Raw genomic sequence first — 24,221 nt, forward strand, 5'->3', positions numbered from 1 at the left:
CTCAAAGACACTTTACAGAAAAATTTAGTTGAATATAAATAAGTGAACAGAGTAAAAGATACAAAAAATTATTAATTAAATACAAATTAAATATTAAAAAAGTTAATATTAAAAAAATAAATATTAATTAAAAAAATGTTAAAATACAACATTCATTCGTTTATACACAGTTAAAACATGAGTAAAAGCAGGGCGGGGCACATACCTATAATACCTATACCTATATTTATACCTATATCGTTATAACTATATGGCAATAGATAAATACTGCACAGTATTTTACGTTCTACAGTGGTTAGCTTTTGTCTGACACATTTGTGACTCCATTTTGCATTGCATATATTTTTTGTAGTGTAGACCGTAGTATTTTGACAGTACTATTTACTGTTATGCTTGTATGGCAGCTAAGAAATGGTGCCTTAAACGCTTCCCGTTTGACTTTAACCCCCCCAACCCCCCCAAAAAATAAAAATAAAAATCAGGGGATGACCACTTTTCGTCGACGTCTCCATTAGTCTGCTTGTTGTTTGCAAGTTTCACTAAAATGCTTGTATATTATATATGATTCTACTGATAAACATTAATTCTGTGTTTGTGGGATTTGTGGTTTGTGCCCCCCCCCCCCGCCCAAGACGTGCGTAGGCTAAGTCTGTCAGCAGCCTGTTTTGGTCTGTTTACATGATGACTGTACATCACTTGCACAAATTCAGTAAATGTGAGCACACTGAGCAGCTTTTGTACACAGGGGCCCGGTTTCAGTGGTCTCTCGGTCCAGCTCAGGCCTTGCAACAGGCTGCAGCTATATGACCACTTAGGGTGGTGTGAGCATAAACAAACAACACAGGGGCCTCTCCCCGCTCACCACAGCCCCACAATTATCACACACATTCACACTTCGGTACGCCATCACTGGAGTACATAGAAAAGGTTTTGGGTTAGGCTTACTGCAGTTTGGAACGCGCTCAACTTATTTATTTGATTTGGTTTTGTGTAGCAGCATTGCTAACCCTAACCCTAACAATCAGGCTGGAATGACATTGCAGGTCCAAGTGCCTAATTCTGATTTATAACCTCCTCTTCTTCTCTTAGATCTCCTTGTAACAACACACGGAATACTTGTTCCGTTTCGCATTCATTAGCATAGCATTCAGTCATCTTTAGCCTCCATGATGGTTGAGACACTCAACTTCATAATGTTCGTTTTCACTTGCATGGTGATGGCTTTCCTTTTCCTTGGTGCACGGCACTTGGAACATCAGTTTAGACGGAATGAAGTCCAAAAAGTTAATTAGCGATTTTTGTCGGTCGTCGTTTTCAGATGTCAGGCTGGCATGACATGTCCATTCCATATTTTTTTTTTCTTTATTTTTCTTTCTGAGTTGCAATGGCGTGTGTGATCATCGTAAACAATCACAATGACATCCATGGTATGTCAATCCAGCCGAAATCATGTGATGTGGAAATGGTAATGGTAATGGTAATGGTAATGGTAATGGTAATGGTAATGGTTTTATTTCATTTGAACATGCATCAGATTCCAATTGAGTGCATCCCATAATCAGTTCCCAGTTCCACATGTCCAAAAGGAGTAGGAAGAAGCAAAGCTTATTAAATCCTACCCCTCCATCTGGTACTTTTACAATCACTAACTGTTACATTTGTTCACTTCCTGCTTTCCATAATACAGTTTAAGGTTTTTTTTGGGGGGGAAATGTGAAAGTTCATATAAGCTTGTGTCTTTTCAGTGGGCTTCACGACACACTTGCTCACGGTGCAACAAAACGAAAAGTTATAGCTAACTGCTATGTGGCTGATAAACAATAGCTAAATGGTAAACATAACACGTAACATAAGCTGTTATTTGTCAACCATGTGAGCTAAGAACAGTAAGACATTGGATATCAAGACTATGTAAGTATCAAGAGTGTCTAACCCTAACCCAGCATGCCTTGCGGCAGGACTACATGGGTATGTGTTTGTAGCTAGGTTACGTTGTGTGTCACGTGTTGTGTTGTTCGGGTGGCCTTTACGTACAAGCTGACTGTTTCCTGTATGACTCAAACGTGACACAAAAGTTTCCGGATACAGCTTCGATGTTAACGGTTTTAAAAAAAGGAATTTGGAAACACCCGGTGGGCCAGATTAAGACACATGGCGGGCCTGAAGTGGCCGTGCGCCGCAGTTTGCGGGCTTTACATTCTATTTATATGCAGCGATTATTGTCATAATCTAACGGGTCATCGAGGAGAACACATTGTGGGAAAAAATAAACACATGGCTTCAATTTCCTTCACTCGACTTCATCATCATATCTTTCCAATCTTAATGAGACATTAGGCCCATTTGGCTAACGTCCTCCATATTTACATCATGCCAGCTTCCATGCAGCGTTTAGCTACAGCAGCAACCTCAGCGCGACATGACATATTTGTTTTTATTAGTCGTATAGACACAATACCTTCCATTTTGCTCAGCACCGTGCAGCTGCTGTGCCGTTATCGTCTTCACGTCATCTGGCTCAAAGGGAGGTTAGATTACTGGAAGCAAAAATAATGACTACAGTGTTTATTGTGGCTTGGACGTTGTCTGATCGGGCCCTGGACCAAAAGCTGGTTTGTCAGTGTGTTGTGATTGGTTGGACATCAAATCTGCAACGCGAGAGGAGGAGGAGGACGGAGCGGAGGCCAGTCGTAATGCTCCAGAAACATTCCAATAAGCAACATGCAAGGAAAATCATTCCTTGTGATGGTCTTTTGCGGGACAATTAAGTTGATTTAGTCCATGCCGTGCATCATGTAATCATGCAATCATCGTTCTCTGCTTTCTGTAACGGAGTCCCAATTGACCGTTGACCTTTACACGCCATCTTTTCATTTCATTCCGCAGTTATGACAAATGTTTACCTATTTTGCAAGTCATGGTTATTTTTATCCAAAGATAGAATATCTATTTCTTCTCCAATGTTTACTGTTGTGAAACAAATGAGCATCTAATGAGCATTGCTAATTACCGTAAAAAGAGGGCAAGTTACTTCTTCCTAGTCTTCCCAGTCTTGCTTTTTCTTTCTAACAAACAGAAACCTACTTTCTGGCTCGATGTTTTCCATTTTGGATCAACATTTGCAATAAATATAACGGTTACATTAGAGACAGCTCTTCAATATGTCTCACAAACACTTATTCAATCTATTTTAAGTCTAAAATGTGTAGCTACTCACCATGTAAGATGAGTAACATTTACTTACATTTACTACATTTACAGCAACCTAAGTAAATATTACACTAAACTATACATAATTCTCAAGTAAGCTCTTCCTGTTTTTTTTTAATAATAATAATAATAAAAATACATTCACACTTCACAGAAGAATGGAGTTGAACAAAAGCTAGCAAATGGAGCAAAAGATACACCAAAATACAACATTCATTCGTCAATACACAGTCAAAACACAAGAAAAAGTTTTTTTTTTTTGAAACTGGGAAGGTCAGGGCAAGCACGGAGTGAATGGGGTTCCAGAGGGTGGGGGCAGCGATGGAGAAGGCTCTTTCACCCCAGGTTCGGGTGATTAATGATTTATAAAAACATTTAGTAGCATATTGCTTTGCAAATTATTGATATTTTTTCAAGTAATCCCTAGTTGCTTATTACAAATGTCCTAAAAATAAGTCAAAACAAGTCTGACTCGTTAAGAACGCTAAAATCATCACACAGCACACTAACACGCAAATAATAATAATGATAATAAATGGCTTAAAATTACAATTAATAGCTATTTTAATTGAATATTCCACAATACAAAATCAATTGGTGGGCGGCACGGCGGTCGAGTGGTTAGCACGCAGACCTCACAGCTAGGAGACCAGGGTTCAATTCCACACTCAGCCATCTGAGTGAATGAGCTGGTTTAATTATACCTCTTGAGTGTTAAGTTGGTGTGTGATGAGTTTAGTGTTCTTTGTAAGAATGCATGCGTGGGTTTTCTCCGAGGGTTCAATTCCACCCTCGGCCATCTCTGTGTGGAGTTTGCATGTTCTCCCCGTGCATGCGTGGGTTTTCTCCGGGTACTCCGGTTTCCTCCCACATTCCAAAAACATGCTAGGTTAATTGGCCACTCCAAATTGTCCATATGAGTGTGAATGGTTGTTTGTCTTTATTTGCCCTGTGAGGAAAAAGCGGTAGAAAATGAATGAATGAAAAAAAATCAATTGGCCAGTATTCAAGGCTGTGATATCGCCAGTAGTAGAGTATCAGGACACCCCAACTTCTTAGGTTTTCGAGAGGATGTCGGTGTAAAATCCGTTTCTTTTCCAGTATAAGAGCACCATGTTTGGTTCCGGCACAGGAAGATGGATCAAGAGCCCAGAATGAAAGTCCACAGAGCATATAAAGCAGCTGCCGTACCCCTCAAGAAAGAGAGGGGTGTTTTAGAATCGTTTCCTAGGAATCTGACTATTTTACACCAAACAGTTTTCGCAGGCGAGTGTGCAGATTCAGGAAGTTCTTGAAATCCAAGCAACGTCACCTGATACCTGTCGGCATGTAAACACGTTCAGCATTCTTATTTTCTTCAACGTCGGTAGCTGAGCTCATTGTGCCGCGTTAGCCGAATAGGAAGCACGGCTGCCAGTTTCTCAGCTTTCATTTCAAGTAAAAGCTTTTAAGCCAAACGCCGCTGTCTTGCTCAGATCCCCGGACAATAATGCTCTAACTGTTCACCCGCCAAACGATCAAACCATTTTATATTCCAACACCTGCTAGACATTACACGCGCTGGTCCGACCTGGTCGTGCAGACACAACACAACTTTCTTTGTTGGGGCCTCGGAACCCGAGTGGAGCAGGAACGGCTCACAAAGCAATTTATCCGAGGGAGATAGGGAGACACTGCATGTCTTTGTGCTCCCGGTGACACCACGCTCCGACATTTCCTGCAGCTTTTACAAGAGTTGTTGGAAGTGGGGCAAGGTATTTTAATTGGAACCACCTCCAGCCTGACTGTGTCTTCAATGGAGAGGCGATGGAGAACTTATCTATAATAGACTCTTGTGTCGTTCCCAGTAGCATCCAAAAAATGTCTTGTTAGGATTACATTTCTGGTCAATTTCTTTCTTTCAGTTTGTTCAAGCATTGAGAGAGCACAAAAAAAAAAAAAAAAAAACTGAATGGATCCTTCATTAGGTTTTGTTTCCTGTCAATGTCTGCCAAGCGCTATGACATCCTAGACAGATACACGGAATGAAATTCATCCCGATTTTTTGGCTCAGCTGCTGACAGCAAATTCGTGTAGACTTTGTTTTCCTTAACCAGGGCTCTAGTTAAAAAATAAAATGACTTGCCCATTGGGAATCCTTAAGGTGAGAACTACTGGACCGGTGGCCAGCCAATCCGAGGGCACATATAGACAAACAACCATTCACACTCACATTCATAACTATGGACAATTTGGAGTGGCTAATTAACCTAGCATGTTTTTGGAATGTGGGAGGAAACCGGAGTACCCGGAGAAAACCCACGCATGCACGGGGAGAACATGCAAACTCCACACAGAGATGTCCCAGGGTGGAATTGAACCCTCGGAGAAAACCCACGCATGCATTCTTACAAAGAACACTAAACTCATCACACACCAACTTAACACTCAAGAGGTATAATTAAACCAGCTCAACCGAATCATTCATTTATTCATTTTCTACCACTTATCCTCACCAAGGTCGCGGGGGGTGCTGGAGCCTATCCCAGCTGTCTTCGGGCGAGAGGCGGGGTACACCCCGGACTGGTCGCCAACCAATCACAGGGCACATATAGACAAACAACCATTCACACTCACATTCATACCTATGGACAATTTGGAGTGGCTAATTAACCTAGCATGTTTTTGGAATGTGGGAGGAAACCGGAGTACCCGGAGAAAACCAACGCATGCACGGGGAGAACATGGAAACTCCACACAGAGATGGCAGATGGTGGAATTGAACCCTGGTCTCCTAACTGGTGGCATCACATGAGAATCTGAAATAAAGATGAAATGATGATCATTTCTTGTGGTTGTTTTCCTACATAGATCATGACGTAAAAACTGGAAATCTGGATTGTCAAGAGACTTCTAGGCACTTTGCCTTTTAGAAGTTGTGCAGCACAATGAAACATTATTGAATAGATACATTTGTGTACTAGTAAAGTGTTTTTAATCCAGAAAAAAAATGCTCAACGGTCAAAACAATAATTTGTGAAGCAAAGGTGAGAAAAATCCAGCGAGAAATGAAACCGCTAGATTTTGTAGCTTGTGCAAAATCAGCACTTGGTATTGGATCTAATGGGTGGTGTTTCATTGTGACCACTTCAAATTGTCACAGCAATGTGATTCACTCACCTGTGCCATCATTTGATTTGCTAACCGCTAATAAAATACTTGTTTAGGAGGCACTGCTTCATCACTTTTTGCTCTTATCCTTCACAAGTTGTTGAAGAATTAGACCATGTTGGCAGGGACGCCATGATAGATGTTTTCCTAGTCAAACCATCGCTGATTGGTTGATCGCCAACAAGAACGGGTGTGGGTAAACCACGAACCGCGGTCTAAATAAAGGATTCTGATTGGTCCATTTCAAGATTTGCAAGGATTGGTTTGCAAATTACCACCAGAATTACGCAGTCCGTGTTTTACCAACACCCAACAAGAACCGCTTTAAAAAAAACTCTTGGCAGTACGGCATGCTAAAGTGTACTTGCCCGACGGGAATATCACTGATTGGATTTACTTGCCCCAATTTTGTTTTAACTTACCCCGGGCCATCGGTACATCGTTATTGTCGAGCCCTGCTTAACCAAACACGCTTCAATGCGTTCTGGCTGGTTGGATTCCTCGGATCCTAAGTTGGATCGTGGAGAAACACTTGTTGAACTCATCCTTCTTGTTTGCAGTTGTGGAAGACCGTACATCAGACTGAGCCACGGCGAGGGCTCCATAGACAAGGGAGACAGGATACCACGCTCAGGTATGTATAATCAAATACTACTGTATACTAGTGTATTTATAATAGCAGCCGCTTAATTTCCCAGCTTGATTTTGGGGTGGAGGTGTTCCGGTCTACCACACGGTGGTCTCCCGCTGTCAACATCAGTTGGCCTACAAATAAATCAACATGGTTTCAGGGTTACCTTGCTCTCTGGGCTGCATCCCAAGACCAAGTGAAAAAACTCAAGGAGGTCACACCAGGAGGTCAAATCAAAGACCTCCGTCACTAACGACGGTGCAACCACCGATAACGACGAATACATTAGGAAGATGTGATGTAACCACGCTGCTATTGAAATAAACATACGGGGGCTTAGTGGTTAGCATCTTGGCCACACAGTCGGAGATCTGGAAGATCTGGGTTGGTTTCTCCGTTTGGGCATCTCCCCCGTGCGTGGGTGGGTTTCTCCGAGTACTGAGGTAGACTTTTGTGTTTCTAAGCTCCTATTGGTCTGATGTGTGAATATCAAGCTGATTCACCGCATGTAAAGAAAAACGTCCTCAAGCAAGTCGAGGTTTACCTTTTCTGTGCAGGTTTTCCTTCAAATGACATAAATGTGTTGTAGCTAACGATTATTTTCTTCGTCAATTAATCTGAAGCGTATCATTTTGATTAATTGAGTAAGCGGTGAGGTTCTCACAGGTTCTACCATATCTTACTTATTGTGTGGAAATATGGGCTAATAACTATAAAAGCAATCTTCACTGGCTAAATGTACTGCAAAAAAGGTCAGTAAGGATAATTCATAATGCCGCCTACAGAGAACATACTAACTCCTTATTTCTAAAATCACAAATACTTCAACTTGCTGATATAGTTCATCTTCAAACAGCTAAAATAATGCATAAGGCTAAAAATAAGCAATTAGCTAAAAATGTCTTCCAATACTAAATTAAATAAAATTAAATTAAATTAAATTAAATTAAATTAAATTAAATTAAATTAAATTAAATTAGGAAAGCAGGAAGTGAACAAATGTAACAGTTACTGATTGTAAAAGTACCAGATGGAGGGGTAGGATTTAATAAGCTTTGCTTCTTCCTACTCCTTTTGGACATGTGGAACTGGGAACTGATTATGGGATGCACTCAATTGGAATCTGATGCATGTTCAAATGAAATAAAACCATTAGCATTAGCATTAGCATTAGCATTAGCATTACAAGTCAAAATATTTGCCCACCTCTGCCTTAGCTGGATCAATATGACACAAACATTTCATGGGTTTGGTCTGCAACATAACAAAAAACGGTAAAAACGACAAAATTTCATAGAATTTCTGTAAATTAGCATAAGCTATCCCATAGTTTGTGTTTGCATATTGTGTGAGAAGTTTTACGCTGTCAGGTTACGCTTGTTTTTCCACCATCCCAACTATTTCACCTTAAGAAATATCTTTCCAAGTTCTTATGACCCCCCCACAAAGTCTAAACAAATAGGCTTTCCTGGTAGCCCAGAAGTGACGTGTTGTTGTTGCTTCTTCTAATTGCAGAAGACCAAGCGGTGGTGTCATCAGACTATGACAGCACCCACGAAGCCAACCACAGTGACAGCAGCGATGTAGCACACACAGAGGAGGACACGGAGGAAGGAAAACACTCTTCTCAGAATGTCATTCGCCACCCGCTAATACCTCCCGAGGTACTAAGGGCCGCGGAGACCACGTCGGGATCTTGGGTAGATGACATAGTGTTACTGCAAGTGAACCGACGCTTCCTTTTCATCACAGGACAAACCTATTCTGGCTCCGGAGCCGCTATTAATGGAAGATTTAGAGCCCATGATGAGTCAGCTAAACAATTGGAACTTTCCCATCTTCAGCTTGATGGAGAAGACCAACGGTAAATGTGGGCGGATCCTCAGTCAGGTGAGCACGTCCGAGTGGAAGCCACTGAAATGTTTCCAGTTGATTGTTGAATCGGGATTGTGGTTCAGTTCTAAAGGCTGAATCATTGAATCCGTTGAATCCGTCTGTCATGTTTTACTCGGTAAAGCTGCAGAATTGGTATTGTGATGTATTTTTTCATAGACAAGTCGTACTTTCTATGAAGGGGTCTCAGTATTAAAAGTTCCAGCTTGTAGTTGAACACCAGCTTATTGTTGGTGTCGTATCCTTCATTTAGGCCCAGGATTTCTTCACAGACAGACTACGGGATCCTCCGACTTTAGGTCTACCACTTGATTTTTTTGGTTCCATGAGCCTCGGGATCTTTGAAGAAGTTTCAAATGACTGTCTTACTGCACCCGAGCTCAGCAGAGGCTTTACTTCTGCAGCTCAACGATCCCACCGCGTTCAAAGAGAAAGCATTTTTGCTGTTGCCGTGACATCGTGAATACCTGACAGGAAGTTCTATTGAATCCACGTCTGCTGTTAAAGGATGCGGTCTTCAACTTTTGATCTGCTCATGAACGGTGGATTTCACGTTATGGTTGCTTGCGCTAAATTCCATCCATCCATCCATGTTCTGTATCGCTTGTCCTCACTGTGGTTGCGGGTATGCCAGAGCCTATCCCAGCTTGGACTCGCCATAAATTCCTTATACTGTCCCACTCCTATTTTGGCTTTTTGGAATTGAACCTCCTTAAGATCCGACAGTGAATGTCAATTCTTGCAATTTTTCATCTGCTCTTAAAATTTAAGTGAAGAATATATAATGATGTACTTTAATGGTAATGGTAATGGTAATGGTAATGGTAATGGTAATGGTAATGGTAATGGTAATGGTTTTATTTCATTTGAACATGCATCAGATTCTAATTGAGTGCATCCCATAATCAGTTCCCAGTTCCACATGTCCAAAAGGAGTAGGAAGAAGCAAAGCTTATTAAATACTACCCCTCCATCTGGTACTTTTACAATCAGTAACTGTTACATTTGCACACTTCCTGCTTTCTTAATTTTATTTAATTTTATTTAATTTTATTTAATTTTATTTAATTTTATTTTATTTTATTTTATTTTATTTTATTTTATTTTATTTTATTTTATTTTATTTTATTTTATTTTATTTTATTTTATTTTATTTTATTTTATTTTATTTTATTTTATTTTATTTTATTTAGTATTGGAAGACATTTTTAGCTAATTGCTTATTTTTAGCCTTATGCATTATTTTAGCTGTTTGAAGATGAACTATATCAGCAAGTTGAAGTATTTGTGATTTTAGAAATAAGGAGTTAGTATGTTCTCTGTAGGCGGCATTATGAATTGTCCTTACTGGCCTTTTTTGCAGTACATTTAGCCAGTGAAAATTGCTTTTATAGTTATTAGCCCATATTTCCACACAATAAGTAAGATATGGTAGAACCAGAGAGCAATAAAGAGTGTGGAGTGATTTCTGATTGAGAACTAATCTAATTTAATCTAATTTAATCTCATCTATATTGTGTTTTTTTAATGGTGTCCACTAACTGCATGTCTAAAAGTCACACCAACCATGTAAAAGCTATGAATTATTTCTGCAATATTGTGACGTCCGCATCTTCACCCCACCTTTAGGTCTCTTACAGGCTTTTTGAGGACACTGGTTTGTTTCAGACCTTCAAGATCCCCATGAAAGAATTCATGAACTACTTCCACACCCTCGAGAATGGTTACAGAGACATACCGTGTAAGCTATCCGTCCATCCTGGGCCTTTCAGCATCATTGGGCTTGTTTAAACTTACTTGTCACTGCATGGAAATGTTGCCTCCTCAGCTCAGCCTCTTGTGTTTGATATGCAACCCAGCAGTGCCCCCTGGTGGTGGGTATTCACCACATTGACTGTTTTACCCCCCCCGCTTAGATCACAACAGGGTGCATGCAACAGATGTGCTTCATGCAGTCTGGTACCTCACCACGCAACCGGTTCCGGGTCTGCCCAGCATCATGGCTGACCACAGCTCTGCCAGCGACTCAGGTGGGTCCAGGAGTCATTAAAACCGAAGGTGCTTTGACAGTAGCGTTATTTGCATATCGCTCATATTCCCCCATTGATATATTTGCTTCTTTGATGGTTGAATAGTGCAGGTTCTTCTTTTTGTTGTTATATTTGATGTTATGGCATCAATGCAGAAGGCACCTCATTAATGCCACTGTCAAAACCCTGCAGGAGTGTATGTTTTTATTTATATATACGTATATATAAATATATATGAAGAGCTTGCAACCAAAAGGCGCTAAATCCATTTTGATTTTAACTATGCACATATCAGTCTATTTGGTCATCAAGTCTATATTGCAAATGAAAGAGCTATCAATATAGGTAAAAAAAAAATGCATGCTATAAAAATCCTGCACACACCATGTATTTTATATATATTTTTTTATTAATTTTTTTTCGGATTTAGCGCCTTTTGGCTGAAATAAATTTGAAGTCACCTTTAACTTCTTCAATGGCATTGTTGTAAAAGAACGTAAGGTGCTTTAATGTGCTATGCTAATAAAATAATTACAACACAGAAGCCATTCTCAACATACAATACAAAATAATAATTATTAATGAAATGAATAAAAATGTTATTAAAAGCAGTGCTCATATTTGACTGCACCATGAAGGTGACAGTGACAAAAATCATCTCATTCCAAACTCTTTACATTGTATGTTTTTTAGTACAAGTAAAATAATGTTTCTCATGAAAGTTGGAGGTGTCAAGGTAGAGACATGCCTTTTATGGCGTAAAAAAAAAACTTCCATGTTACAGAATACTGTAAAAACACAATTTGTGTTCTCCTGAATTGCATAACATACTGTAACTATCATACGTGTACTTCATGTACACAAACAAAACAGGATGCGCACTGATACTGGCTTTCTGTATGTGCAGTGCCAATTGTATTCTTCTCTCTGATTGGTCAGATTATCAATAGATGGGAAACGTGGGCCAATCAGAATAAAGAATAAAGAAAGGGATTTAGCTCCTTTTGGTTAAAATCTGAAATGGAAATAGCGCCTTTTGCTTGAAAGCATAAATTTCACATCACTTTTTTTCATTCATTCATTCATTCATTCATTTTCTACCGCTTTTTCCTCACGAGGGTCGCGGGGGATGCTGGAGCCTATCCCAGCTGTCTTCGGGCGAGAGGCGGGGCACACCCTGGACTGGTGGCCAGCCAATCACAGGGCACATATAGACAAACAACCATTCACACTCACATTCATACCTATGGACAATTTGGAGTGGCTAATTAACCTAGCATGTTTTGGAATGTGGGAGGAAACCGGAGTACCCGGAGAAAACCCACGCATGCACGGGGAGAACATGCAAACTCCACACAGAGATGGCCGAGGGCGGGGACCGAACCCTGGTCTCCTAGCTGTGAGGTCTGCGCACTAACCACCAGACCGCCGTGCCGCCCCACTTTTTTTCATATTTTTAAAAATGATTTCAAGTCCAAAATATGTGATTTGGATACACATGACAGAGGTCTATTAAACTCATGAAAAACATGCAACTTAGTGAAAATTGGATTTAGCGCCTTTTGGTTGCAAGCTCTTCATATATATATATATATATATATATATATATATATATATATATATATATATATATATATATATATATATATATATATATATATATATATATACACATCCAGTATATATCCTACTTAGTTGGTCTTATCTTATTCAAGCTTAGGGCACTTCTGTTCACATTCCAAAACTATTTGAAGTGCTGAACAGCATGAAATTGCAGCCAGATTAGAATACGCTCACGACCATATTTTCACACCCTCATTTGTATTCCTTATGGCGGCCTTCGCTTTGATCCACATGCCAGTGGATTCCAGAGTGCAAAAATGCGTTTGCTCGTATGCACGTGTGCATTGAAGTGTGTGTGTTTAAGAATTAGCACCTCCAAGCCCAATTGCACTCATCCTTCTTTCTTGGTCTGCTTCCTCACGGCCAGACTCCGACAGCGGAATAACTCACAGTCACATGGGCTTCCTGGTGTCCAAGACATACAGCATGTCGGAGGATGGTTACGGTTGCCTGTCCGGCCTCATACCTGCCCTGGAGCTTATGGCGCTCTATGTGGCTGCCGCCATGCACGACTACGACCATCCTGGGAGGACCAACGCGTTCCTCGTGGCTACCAGCGCCCCACAGGTTAGCGTGCGGCAATAAAATCACCGTACTTGTTATACATGATGGGAGACAAATGAGAGAACATGCCAACGCCATAGCTAATACTTCATGTATTATAATCATGTTCTACCTACGTGTTTATGTTTATAAAAACATGACATAGGCCAGGACTTAACACGCTTCAAAACAGTTTCGATGTGTTTATGTGTGAACAGGCGGTACTCTACAACGACCGTTCAGTTTTAGAAAACCACCACGCTGCCTCGGCCTGGAACCTCTTCCTGTCCCGACCGGAGTTCAACTTCCTCATCAACTTGGACCACGTGGAGTTCAAGCGATTCCGCTTCCTGGTCATCGAGGCCATCCTGGCCACGGATTTGAAGAAACACTTTGATTTTCTTGCCGAGTTCAATGCTAAGGTAGGTTTCCAAAGCCATCATTTCCATCCGATTAGCTAAATAATCCAATCCACTTTATTGATATAGCACATTTTATAAACAGTTTCCAAAGTGCTGCACAGACTAGTAAAATAAAAAATAATAATCCAAAACTAAAAGATCATTTAAGAAATAAATTAGTAAAATAGATAAAAATAAAATAAATAATAAATAAATAAAATAAATGTATTAAATAAAATAATAAATAAATAAAAATAGGTTAAAATATTAAAAACAAGAAGCAAAGCAGTAAAAGTCTAAAAAACAAAATCAATTAAAAGAAAAGGAAAAAACACCAAGTTAAAAGCCAGAGAATAAAAGTGGGTTTTAAGACAAGACTTAAAGCAGGTCTCAAACATGCGGCCCGTGGGCCAAATGTGGCCCCCGCCTTGATATGAAAGTTTAATGTTAGTGCGTCCCCGCGCAAGTTTGATATGGATGCTGTATGGTATCATGTACCCAGAAAAAATGATTACGTTTGATTCATGTTCATGTTAAAGGTTAAATAACTGTTAATAGTTATCCTCCCTATCCGTGTGGAAGTGGTAAGTTTTTGGCTATTTAAGTTGAAAGGAAATAACTTGAAGGCTACCGTTTAGGTCGCTAGCTCTCTAGTTTGCGAGTTAGCATGTGTCTCAAGACCCTGCAGTTGCGCAATATGTTGTAAATAAAAAGAGTATAAATGTGACTATAGTCGTGTTTTGTCATGTCTACAGGGCTCTAATAATGCTTTGTTCATTTTAATATGAAAAAAATCATTTGTCTACCCACCAACTATATGTGGTTTCTTAAGTTTTTATTATTTGCCCTTTTATTATTATTATTATATTTATTTATTACTGATTGATTTTCTTTATTCTTGATTTGTTTATTTATTTTTCATCTTATTTTGTGCAGAAAAATAAAAAGTAAGATATTTGAGAACAGTGGAATGTTTTATCAGAGCTTTTATTGTAGAAAATCAGAACCAAAGCACTGAAAAAGTTTGTATATTTTTCTGTTTTTAATAAATGCGTTTTTTTGTTTTTTTTTTGAAAACCTGATGCGGCCCCGTCTCACCCAGACCCTAGCTCCAGTGGCCCCCAAGTAAATTGAGTTTGAGACCCCTGACTTAAAGCTTTCGATGTTGGGGGCCTTTTTTACTTGGGAGAGGAGAGAGTTCCATACCTTGGGGGCCAACCACAGAAAAAGCTCGGTCTCCCCTGGTCCTGGTCTTAAGTCTCGTCTTGGGCACCACAAGTTGGAGCTGGCCCTCGGACCTCATTGACCGCGCTGGAAAGTAAATTTGGATGAAGTCCGAGATGTATTTGGGGGCCAGCCCATTCATCGCCTTAAAAACAAACAATAAAATCTTAAAATCAATCCTAAAGCGAACAGGCAACCAATGCAGGGGGGCCAGAATTGGGGTGATGTGCTCCCCATTTTTGGTTTTGAGGGACGAATGTTGTTTGTTGCAAATAATACATTTTAGGAGCTTCCAGATGTGGTCTAAGCATAAAAAATATGGAATATATGTTGATTTCCTAGGTGGGGGATGATCCATCTACTGGGATTGATTGGTCCAATGAGAACGACAGGTTGCTGGTCTGCCAGATGTGCATCAAGCTGGCCGACATCAATGGCCCCCTGAAGTGTAAGGACCTGCATTTACAGTGGACAGAAGGCATTGTCAATGAGTTTTATGAACAGGTGAGAGAACGGTCCTTGATCATGAAAGATGAGAAGATAACCATGCCTATTTCTAGTTCTACTTTTGTGCTCATGATGGTTCCATTACATATAGGGCGATGAGGAGTCCAGTCTGGGTCTTCCCATCAGCCCCTTCATGGACCGAGCCGCACCACAGCTGGCCAAACTCCAGGAGTCGTTCATCACACACATTGTGGGACCTCTGTGCAATTCGTACAACTCTGCCTGCCTCATGCCGGGACGATGGGTGGAACCCAAGACGGATGCGGAGGAGACCGAAAGCACGGAGAATGAGGAGGACGAGGAGGAAGACACTGCAGAGGAAGACACGTCCACCAGCTCGGAGTCATCACGTATGCCATTGTGTTCTCACCACATCGTGTTTCTTATCATGTGTGCTTGGGCTCCAGCATCGAACATCATCTAACTTGCGTCATTGGCAGCGATGCAAAACGTACATTATCTATTAAACCTTTGTGTTGGATGACCATCACACAACTTAACACTCTGAAGGTGTGCATGACAAATATACAAACATGCACCAATATGGGTTCAAAATGGAGGTTTTCCCATGAGGCATGGCGTCTGAGCAACACATTCATATTGGGGCACTGCAATGACATCAGCCTCCCTCTGGGCTCTGGGTCCTCTGGCTCTCTCTGGTGGACAGAGGCAGAATTAGCATTACCATTTTCTGTATTTTCTTTTTATTTATTTATTTGTGTTTGTTTGTTTGTTTATTTATTTTTTTTTTTTTTAATTTAATAATTTATTTTTTAATAATATTTAATAAAATAAATATTTTTATTTTTATTTTTTATTTATTTATTATATTTATTTTATATATAAATATAAAAAAATAATTTAATAAAAAATAATAATTATGAATAAATAATTATTAATTAAATAGATTAATTAAATAAAAAAAATAATTTAATTAATTATTTAGTTAGTTAGTTAGTTAGTTAGTTAGTTAGTTAGTTAGTTACATTTTAAACTTAAACTGGTACATGTATATTAGGAGGACCCGAGTTCAATGCCACCCTCGGCCATCTCGGCCACCCGGTTTTCTCCGGGTACTCCGGTTTCCTCCCACATTCCAAAAACATGCTAGGTTAATTAGCCACTCCAAATTGTCCATAGGTATGAATGCATGAAAGACAGCTGGGATAGGCTCCAGCAACCCCCGCGACCCTCGTGAGGATAAGCGGTAGAAAATGAATAAATGAATGTTTGTATATTTCTGATAACGTATGATGTATACCATTTGAGTGTTAAGTTGTTGTGTGATGAGTTTAATGCTGTTCTTAAGATGACACCGTGAGTCAGTGGCTTGACAAGCTTGTCGTGATTTTTTTTTCATAGCTTATGATTGGCGCCTGTCAAATAAATATATACAGTATATACAGTATATGCACAAAACTGTTCATGTACCGGAATTTACGGTGATCAATATTTGAAACAATAGAGTTTAAATAGCGATATAGCAAGGGATGACTGCAAATGTACGACAAACCCTTCTAGTTGCGTTCATTTATTCCCGTTTTGCCTTTTTCTTTAGAGAAAGCAGCCTCCAAGAAAAGGAGGAAAGTATTCTGCCAGATCACCCATCATCTGCTGGAGAACCATGAGATGTGGAAGAAAGTGATCGCCGAGGAGGCACAGAAGCAGGGCCAAGCCGCTGAGTCCGTCCTCGTGAACAATGTAGCAGAGCCTATTTTGGCAATTCACGAGGAGGAGGAGGAGCAAGGCAGCAGAGAGGAGCTGGTTGAAGGGGAGGATCCCGAGGAGGGCGTGGAGGAACCGGAGTGGCCTGTGGAGGGAGACCCACAGTGAATGAGACATAGTGTGAGTCTAGGACTAGGACAGGTATTTCTTCTTTTCTTATACTTTTTACTGACTCCAGTTTTTGCCAGCACATCACTTTAGACACAACACTGTAGATTGGGAAATGTGTGCCTACAAAGAATAACTAAAACAGGGTGGGAAATGTTGTACTTTACACATTTTATCTAAATATTTGATTCCACCAAACATTTAAAGGAGCTTTCCATCTTGCAATATGAGATTATGCATGTCCTTTGGAATACAGACTCTTTTGCTACTGTTAAGAGAAGAGGCAGATTGACTCCGCAGACCTCAACCACAGTGTGGTAACATGGGACTGAAGAAATTTGCTGCCGGTTTATATATATATATATATATATATACATATATATATATAAATATTTTCTGAATGCAATTATATACGTATGGACATCTTAGTTACTTGTACTTGTGCTTGGATTTCAGCAGGAGTTTTGGAGTTGGGCTCTAAAATGGACCATAAAGTGTTTATGGAATACTGTATAAAGGGAGTACATGAATGAGGAACCTTGGTGTCATTCCTTTAACTTCTGCCAAAATCAATCACTCGCCCTTGGGTTAACTATACACAATCCGATATTTATATAAATGATATTTTTTTTGCATTTGTTGTTTTGTTATGCATGTATGCCAAACCTCATCACGCGTGTTTTTTGTGTCCACGTCTTTCAGTCAGTCTATGCTTGGTTTCTCTGTGGAAAAGGCGAATAAGGGTTTGCTTCCAAATAGAACTACTCAAAGGGATCTTTATTCAGGCCTGATTCTTCAGGTATTGTAAAGGTGGTTGGAAGATATCACACATCAAAAAGAAGACAGAGTGGCTGCACAAGTGGAATACAGTGGATCCCCATTCAGTCAACAGTTTTTCTTTGCCCAAAATAGGCAGTTTTTCCGTTCAGTTGGTCAAAATTCTTAAATTTGCGCTAATAAAGCTCAAATGTGTCTCATGTCTTAGGAAGGCCACACGTTTTTTATACTTCGTCTTTATACTTCTCTGATAATGTTTTTCAGTGTGGAGATTTCCTTGAACGCACCACAGTTGAGATTGGCTACGGCCGAGCTGCCCTTAAATCCTTATGTGAAACATGAACACATATTTATTCCCCTTTTCTGTGCATTTTAGCGCAAGAAAACAAGTTAATATGAGCTAGTTAACAATGGCTGTCATTGGAAATACCTGTACCTATTTTGACCCTAAAACCTAAAAATGCTGTGACGTGTTTTAAATCATCAAAAGATGGAAGATACTTGAAGTATTACATGATATCATCAGTGTACTTGTTCTTGCATGATCACAACATGTATTTCCAACAATTTTTACAGGGCTTTGTAGTCGAAATAGGTGTGTCCCAGTTGCATGCATTGTTAGCTAGCTCATATTAACTCCTTTTCTGGCTTTATAATGCACAGCAAAGATAAAGAAACATGGACACATTCATGTTTCACGTAAGGATTGTGAATGAAAATTTCCAAAAAGTGCAGTTCCCCTTTAAAACTTAACTGAAAACACAATTTAATATATGATGTGGATTATCTAGCCTGCTAGCCTAAAGCGCTAGTCTGACTACCAGTAGTGGTGTGTGTTAGGGATGTCCGATATTGGCTTTTTTTGCTGAAAACCGATATGCCGATGTTGTATAAGTCTTGATTTCCGATACCGATATGTGTAACATTACACAACCACTGTGGTGGAATGAGCGCACGTGTTGTAAATGTAGCGTCATTGTGGGCTAATTATCGGACATCCCAAACATTTTATACTTTAAATGCATTTAATTAGTACATGAGGTATATTTAGGAGCAAATTGTGTGTCAAAAGTAGTGTGTCAATTTTTTATTTTTTTTTTTCCCATTCACCGGTATCCTCGGAACGCAACTCCCGCAAAAAGCGGGGTTCCACTGTATTCCACTCACAGTACCATAAGCCTAATAATGCAATATATTTCCTTCTCCATTATTTCCTCCTGGCTTTGAAATCTGTACGTACAATATGTCTTGTAATGTACATAATGCTCTATTCCTCCACATGTGAAGCCTACAAAAATGTTGACCTTCAACCCTCAGGAAGCCTTCATCTGTCGAGATTGAAAGTAAAGCTCTCACACGGTAGTATTTGTGCAAACGGCGACAACATGCTGGGATATTATTGTTATTTTAGAAGATGTGCATGGAACGCATTCAAGCACAGACGGCACGAATCCTCTCCTGGCAACTCAGGGAGCAAACCACCATACACAGACCGACTCGGGCATCAATTAGATGAGGTCCTTCTGCAAGTCAGGGTCCAGTCTGATAACCTACACACAGTGCAGTTTTAGTTAAAGTACTTTTTTTATATGGTACATGTATTTTTGTTGTTGTTTAGCTAGAATTGTGTTGTGAATTAATTAGAATGGTGCAAAAGGTCTTGTTTCCTTGGAATTGTCCTATATAATCAGGGATAAAAATTAATAACTTCCATAAAGTCAAAATAAAAAAATACAGTGCATGCGCTAACATTTGCAGATTTTTTTTTGGATGAAGATTAATTCACCCTAAATCGGTAATAATTTATAAAAGTGAGAATACAAGTAAAATGTTCAAATTTAGTTTTTTTTTGGTCAAGCATTTAAATTTCCCACTTTTTTGGTGGCCCATGAACACACCGTAGTTCCAGAAAAGGGAAACTAATATGCACGGTGTGCGTGAGGCATACCGAAGAGAGAAAGGGCGGGTTCTGGAGCTGAATGCAATCCAATAATGATTACAACAGGCACTTTTATTGCAAATGTTGATCCAAAATCTGAGGAAAATGTCAACTGCAAGGTCGCAGGAGGGTTTTATAATTTTTTCTGACCCTATCAATTACTTTCAGATGGTCTACGAAGGTAACCCCCCCATGAATAGCAGGGGTTTTACTGTATACGGAAATGGGAGCTATAAGATACAAATGCACTTTAACTCAACGTTTGGGCCTAACTGTATCTCACACAAATTTTGTACTGTAGGTTGACATTCAGGAAAATCCATCACAAAATGTTCGACACATTAATACTCTCCTATATCGTGTTGTATGATTTTTGACAAGAAAATTTGAAAAATTTTTAAAGTACCGACATTTTACATCTCTTCACAGCGAGAATACATGGACATGGTAGGGAACAGGGGCACAGTCTAAGTCCAACTCAAGTCCTGGTCCACCGCGTTCTTCTTAGTAATAATTACTTTCCAAAAAGGTAATCAAATCAGTGATGGAATTAGAGTAAGCCCTCGTTTAGCACTGTTAATTGGTTCCAGACCCGACCATTAGAGCCCTGTAGACATGAAGTAGCACCCTATAGTCACCTTTATACTCTATCCTTTGTTTACGTAGCATTGCAACGGCTACAGGATTACTGACTGCTGTCGATAGTTAATGTTTCAGAGTGGGGAAGAAAGACAAAGAAGCCTAAAACTTACCACTTCCACACAGAGTGAGAGGACAACCTTTTTTCACTCAAGCTCAGCCTTGGCGTGTCCGTTTGTGTGTCCGTCTCAAACATTCAAATATGTCAAATAATAAAGTGGAGTTTTTCCCTGATGTGCCACAGATGCCATGTTCAAATCTGGAGTTCAATCAGTCACAAGTCAATCAATCATCCAATTGTGATCTCGCTGTATCCATAGTTTGAGTCCATGTCTTCTTAGGGACAACGAACACTGCTGGTAATCATGTAAGACTGTTCCAGGCTGTGGAGACTTTATTGCTGCCTATTTTTTCCTATTTCAATGTATGCCACAGCGGGTGCTTCCCTGTAACTGAGGCTGTAGGACTGACAGGAGAAATTGACAGGTGTGTTTTTGACGGCTTTGTGAATGTAATTTTATTCCAACTCGAAACTTGGGGAGGCTGCATTTGTGTATGTATGTGTGTGTCTTTGGAACCTTGTGTCCTATACTGTCCTGTTCTTCACAGACATTCTTGCTCTTGCTCTAACTTAGTAAAGACGGGTGAGGTGATGCATTAAGGGGTACTCAGTTGAAATATGGCTTCTCCAAAGGCCCCGTGTGCATTCAGTATTTCTCCTTGTGCTTCCTTCGTTGACCTACACACTGCTAAGTAGCGATTTTCAGTGGTGACAGTCGACATTCATCACACACTATTGGGCGTTTTGGGGGTGATGCACACCCCCCGGTGATGATTTAATGATTCCTTTATTTTATGTGCAAACATAACAAGTCAGTACTTTTATTTAAGCTGTATCGCTTATGTCTTGATTGTGTTCTATTCAACTGTCACACACGTGTAGCATCATTGTAACACAACCAAACCACCTTGAAAATTGTGTAAGCAAATGCTGAGTATTTTTTTTTTATAGTAGCAGACACATGATGAATATGTTTCCTGTCACTCATATGTTGCACTTACAATGTGTACTTAGAAAAAAGAATATTATATCCAAATACACGCAGGTTTTGTGAATCTTTCCCTTGCAGGTTGATGCTCCATTTTGTACGATATGAATATAAACTGTACAGTAAAGACATTTTAAAACAACAACTTTTAGAATGACATTATTTATTTTTACCATTTTGTAATTTAGACACGATACTGTGGCTTCAATATTGCCAGACTTACTGGAAGTGCCTATTGGTATGTATCATACATGAATATATTTGAAGATGATCATCACGAACTGATCTAAGTTGATGTAATGTGAATACATTCAATTATAAGACATAAGTTCTGTCCTGTCCCTGTGTTTGTCTTCTTCCAGATTTCCAAATGATCATGATAGAATGCGCTGAATGCAAACGGCGTCCTGTTAACAGCACATACCATCCAATGTGTGAATAATCCTTTCAGAAGAATTGGAAAGTAAGAAGAATAATACAATATCTAATTGCTTAGCTGAGGTGAGAAAAATACAGTCATATAAATAAAAAAATAAATACATAAATTGGCTTATTGCAGATCAATACCACTTTCTGAGGAGGTGGTGGGTAATATATCACAACACACTGTAGCAATTGTAATTTCCGACCGTACTTAAATGCAGCAAATTGTACTTCCGCATGAAGCGTTACATATTGAGCGATAAGGTATGTCGTTTTTTTCAGTTTTTTCAACTTGCTCAAAATGCACTTTTCTGTTAAAATAAACACGGGAAACCTCACACACACTCAACAGGGGCCCCAGGAGCATCCAAAAATGGCATAAAATGCCCAAATTTTAGGGCGTCAATTTTTGAAAAAAAACGTATGTCGTTTTTTTTCAGTTTTTTCAACTTGCTCAAAATGCACTTTTCTGTTAAAATAAACACGGGAAACCTCACACACACTCAACAGGGGCCCCAGGAGCATCCAGAAATGGCATAAAATGCCCAAATTTTAGGGCGTCAATTTTTGAAAAAAAACGTAAGGGGTTAGTATGTCGTTTTTTTCAGTTTTTTCAACCTGCTCAAAATGCGCTTTTCTGTTAAAATAAACACGGGAAACCTCACACACACTCAAGAGGGGCCCCAGGAGCATCCAAAAATGGCATAAAATGTCAACATTTTTCAGTTTTTTCAACTTGCCCAAAATGCACTTTTCTGTTAAAATAAACACGGGAAACCTCACACACACTCAACAGGGGCCCCAGGAGCATCCAGAAATGGCATAAAATGCCCAAATTTTAGGGCATCAATTTTTGAAAAAAAACGTAAGGGGTTAGTATGTCGTTTTTTTCAGTTTTTTCAACTTGCTCAAAATGCACTTTTCTGTTAAAATAAACACGGGAAACCTCACACATACTCAAGAGGGGCCCCAGGAGCATCCAAAAATTGCATAAAATGCCAAACTTTTAGGGCGTCAATTTTTGAAAAAAAACATAAGGGGTTAGTATGTCGTTTTTTTCAGTTTTTTCAACTTGCTCAAAATGCACTTTTCTGTTAAAATAAACTCGGGAAACCTCACACACACTCAACAGGGGCCCCAGGAGCATCCAAAAATGGCATAAAATGTCAACATTTTTCAGTTTTTTCAACTTGCCCAAAATGCACTTTTCTGTTAAAATAAACACGGGAAACCTCACACACACTCAAGAGGGGCCCCAGGAGCATCCAAAAATGGCATAAAATGACAAAATTTTAGGGCGTCATTTTTTGAAAAAAAACGTAAGGGGTTAGTATGTCGTTTTTTTCAGTTTTTTCAACTTGCTCAAAATGCGCTTTTCTGTTAAAATAAACACGGGAAACCTCACACACACTCAACAGGGGCCCCAGGAGCATCCAAAAATTGCATAAAATGCCAAACTTTTAGGGCGTCAATGTTTGAAAAAAACGTAAGGGGTTAGTATGTCGTTTTTTTCAGTTTTTTCAACTTGCTCAAAATGCACTTTTCTGTTAAAATAATCACAGGAAACCTCACACACACTCAACAGGGGCCCCAGGAGACTCCAAAAATGGCATAAAATGCCCATATTTTAGGGCGTCAATTTTTGAAAAAAAACGTAAGGGGTTAGTATGTCGTTTTTTTCAGTTTTTTCAACTTGCTCAAAATGCGCTTTTCTGTTAAAATAAACACGGGAAACCTCACACACACTCATTAGGGGCCCCAGGAGCATCCAAAAATGGCATAAAATGTCAAAATTTTTCAATTTTTTCAACTTGCTCAAAATGCGCTTTTCTGTTAAAATAAACACGGGAAACCTCACACACACTCAACAGGGGCCACAGGAGCATCCAAAAATGGCATAAAATGCCAAAATTTTAGGGCGTCAATTTTTGAAAAAAAACGTAAGGGGTTAGTATGTCGTTTTTTTCAGTTTTTTCAACTTGCTCAAAATGCACTTTTCTGTTAAAATAAACACGGGATACCTCACACACACTCAACAGGTCCGCAGGAGCATCCAAAAATGGCATAAAATGCCAAAATTTTAGGGCGTCAATTTTTGAAAAAAAACGTGTCGTTTTTTTCAGTTTTTCAACTAGCTCAAAATGCACTTTTCTGTTAAAATAAACACGGGAAACCTCACACACACTCAAGAGGGGCACCAGGAGCATCCAGAAATGGCATAAAATGCCCAAATTTTAGGGCGTCAATTTTTGAAAAAAAACGTAAGGGGTTAGTATGTCGTTTTTTTTCAGTTTTTTCAACTTGCTCAAAATGCACTTTTCTGTTAAAATAAACTCGGGAAACCTCACA

General features: G+C 39.4%; 1 protein-coding gene across 1 annotated transcript in view; it reads left to right on the forward strand.

Moving 5' to 3' along the window:
* LOC131130824 (cGMP-inhibited 3',5'-cyclic phosphodiesterase 3A-like) overlaps nt 1-21,749 on the forward strand; it is a 92,819-nt gene extending 71,070 nt beyond the window's left edge. Inside the window, exons 5-14 of the mRNA XM_058074864.1 lie at nt 6,921-6,994; nt 8,507-8,655; nt 8,744-8,881; nt 10,514-10,625; nt 10,801-10,914; nt 12,905-13,104; nt 13,299-13,502; nt 15,048-15,209; nt 15,304-15,562; nt 16,771-21,749. Coding sequence (XP_057930847.1) covers nt 6,921-6,994; nt 8,507-8,655; nt 8,744-8,881; nt 10,514-10,625; nt 10,801-10,914; nt 12,905-13,104; nt 13,299-13,502; nt 15,048-15,209; nt 15,304-15,562; nt 16,771-17,045 — 1,687 coding nt within the window. The 3' untranslated portion in view covers nt 17,046-21,749. The remainder of the gene's footprint in view (nt 1-6,920; nt 6,995-8,506; nt 8,656-8,743; nt 8,882-10,513; nt 10,626-10,800; nt 10,915-12,904; nt 13,105-13,298; nt 13,503-15,047; nt 15,210-15,303; nt 15,563-16,770) is intronic.
* The last annotated feature ends 2,472 nt before the right edge of the window (nt 21,750-24,221 follow it).

This window comes from Doryrhamphus excisus, chromosome 6 (assembly GCF_030265055.1).
Source record: "Doryrhamphus excisus isolate RoL2022-K1 chromosome 6, RoL_Dexc_1.0, whole genome shotgun sequence".
NCBI classification, from domain to species: Eukaryota; Metazoa; Chordata; class Actinopteri; order Syngnathiformes; family Syngnathidae; genus Doryrhamphus; species Doryrhamphus excisus.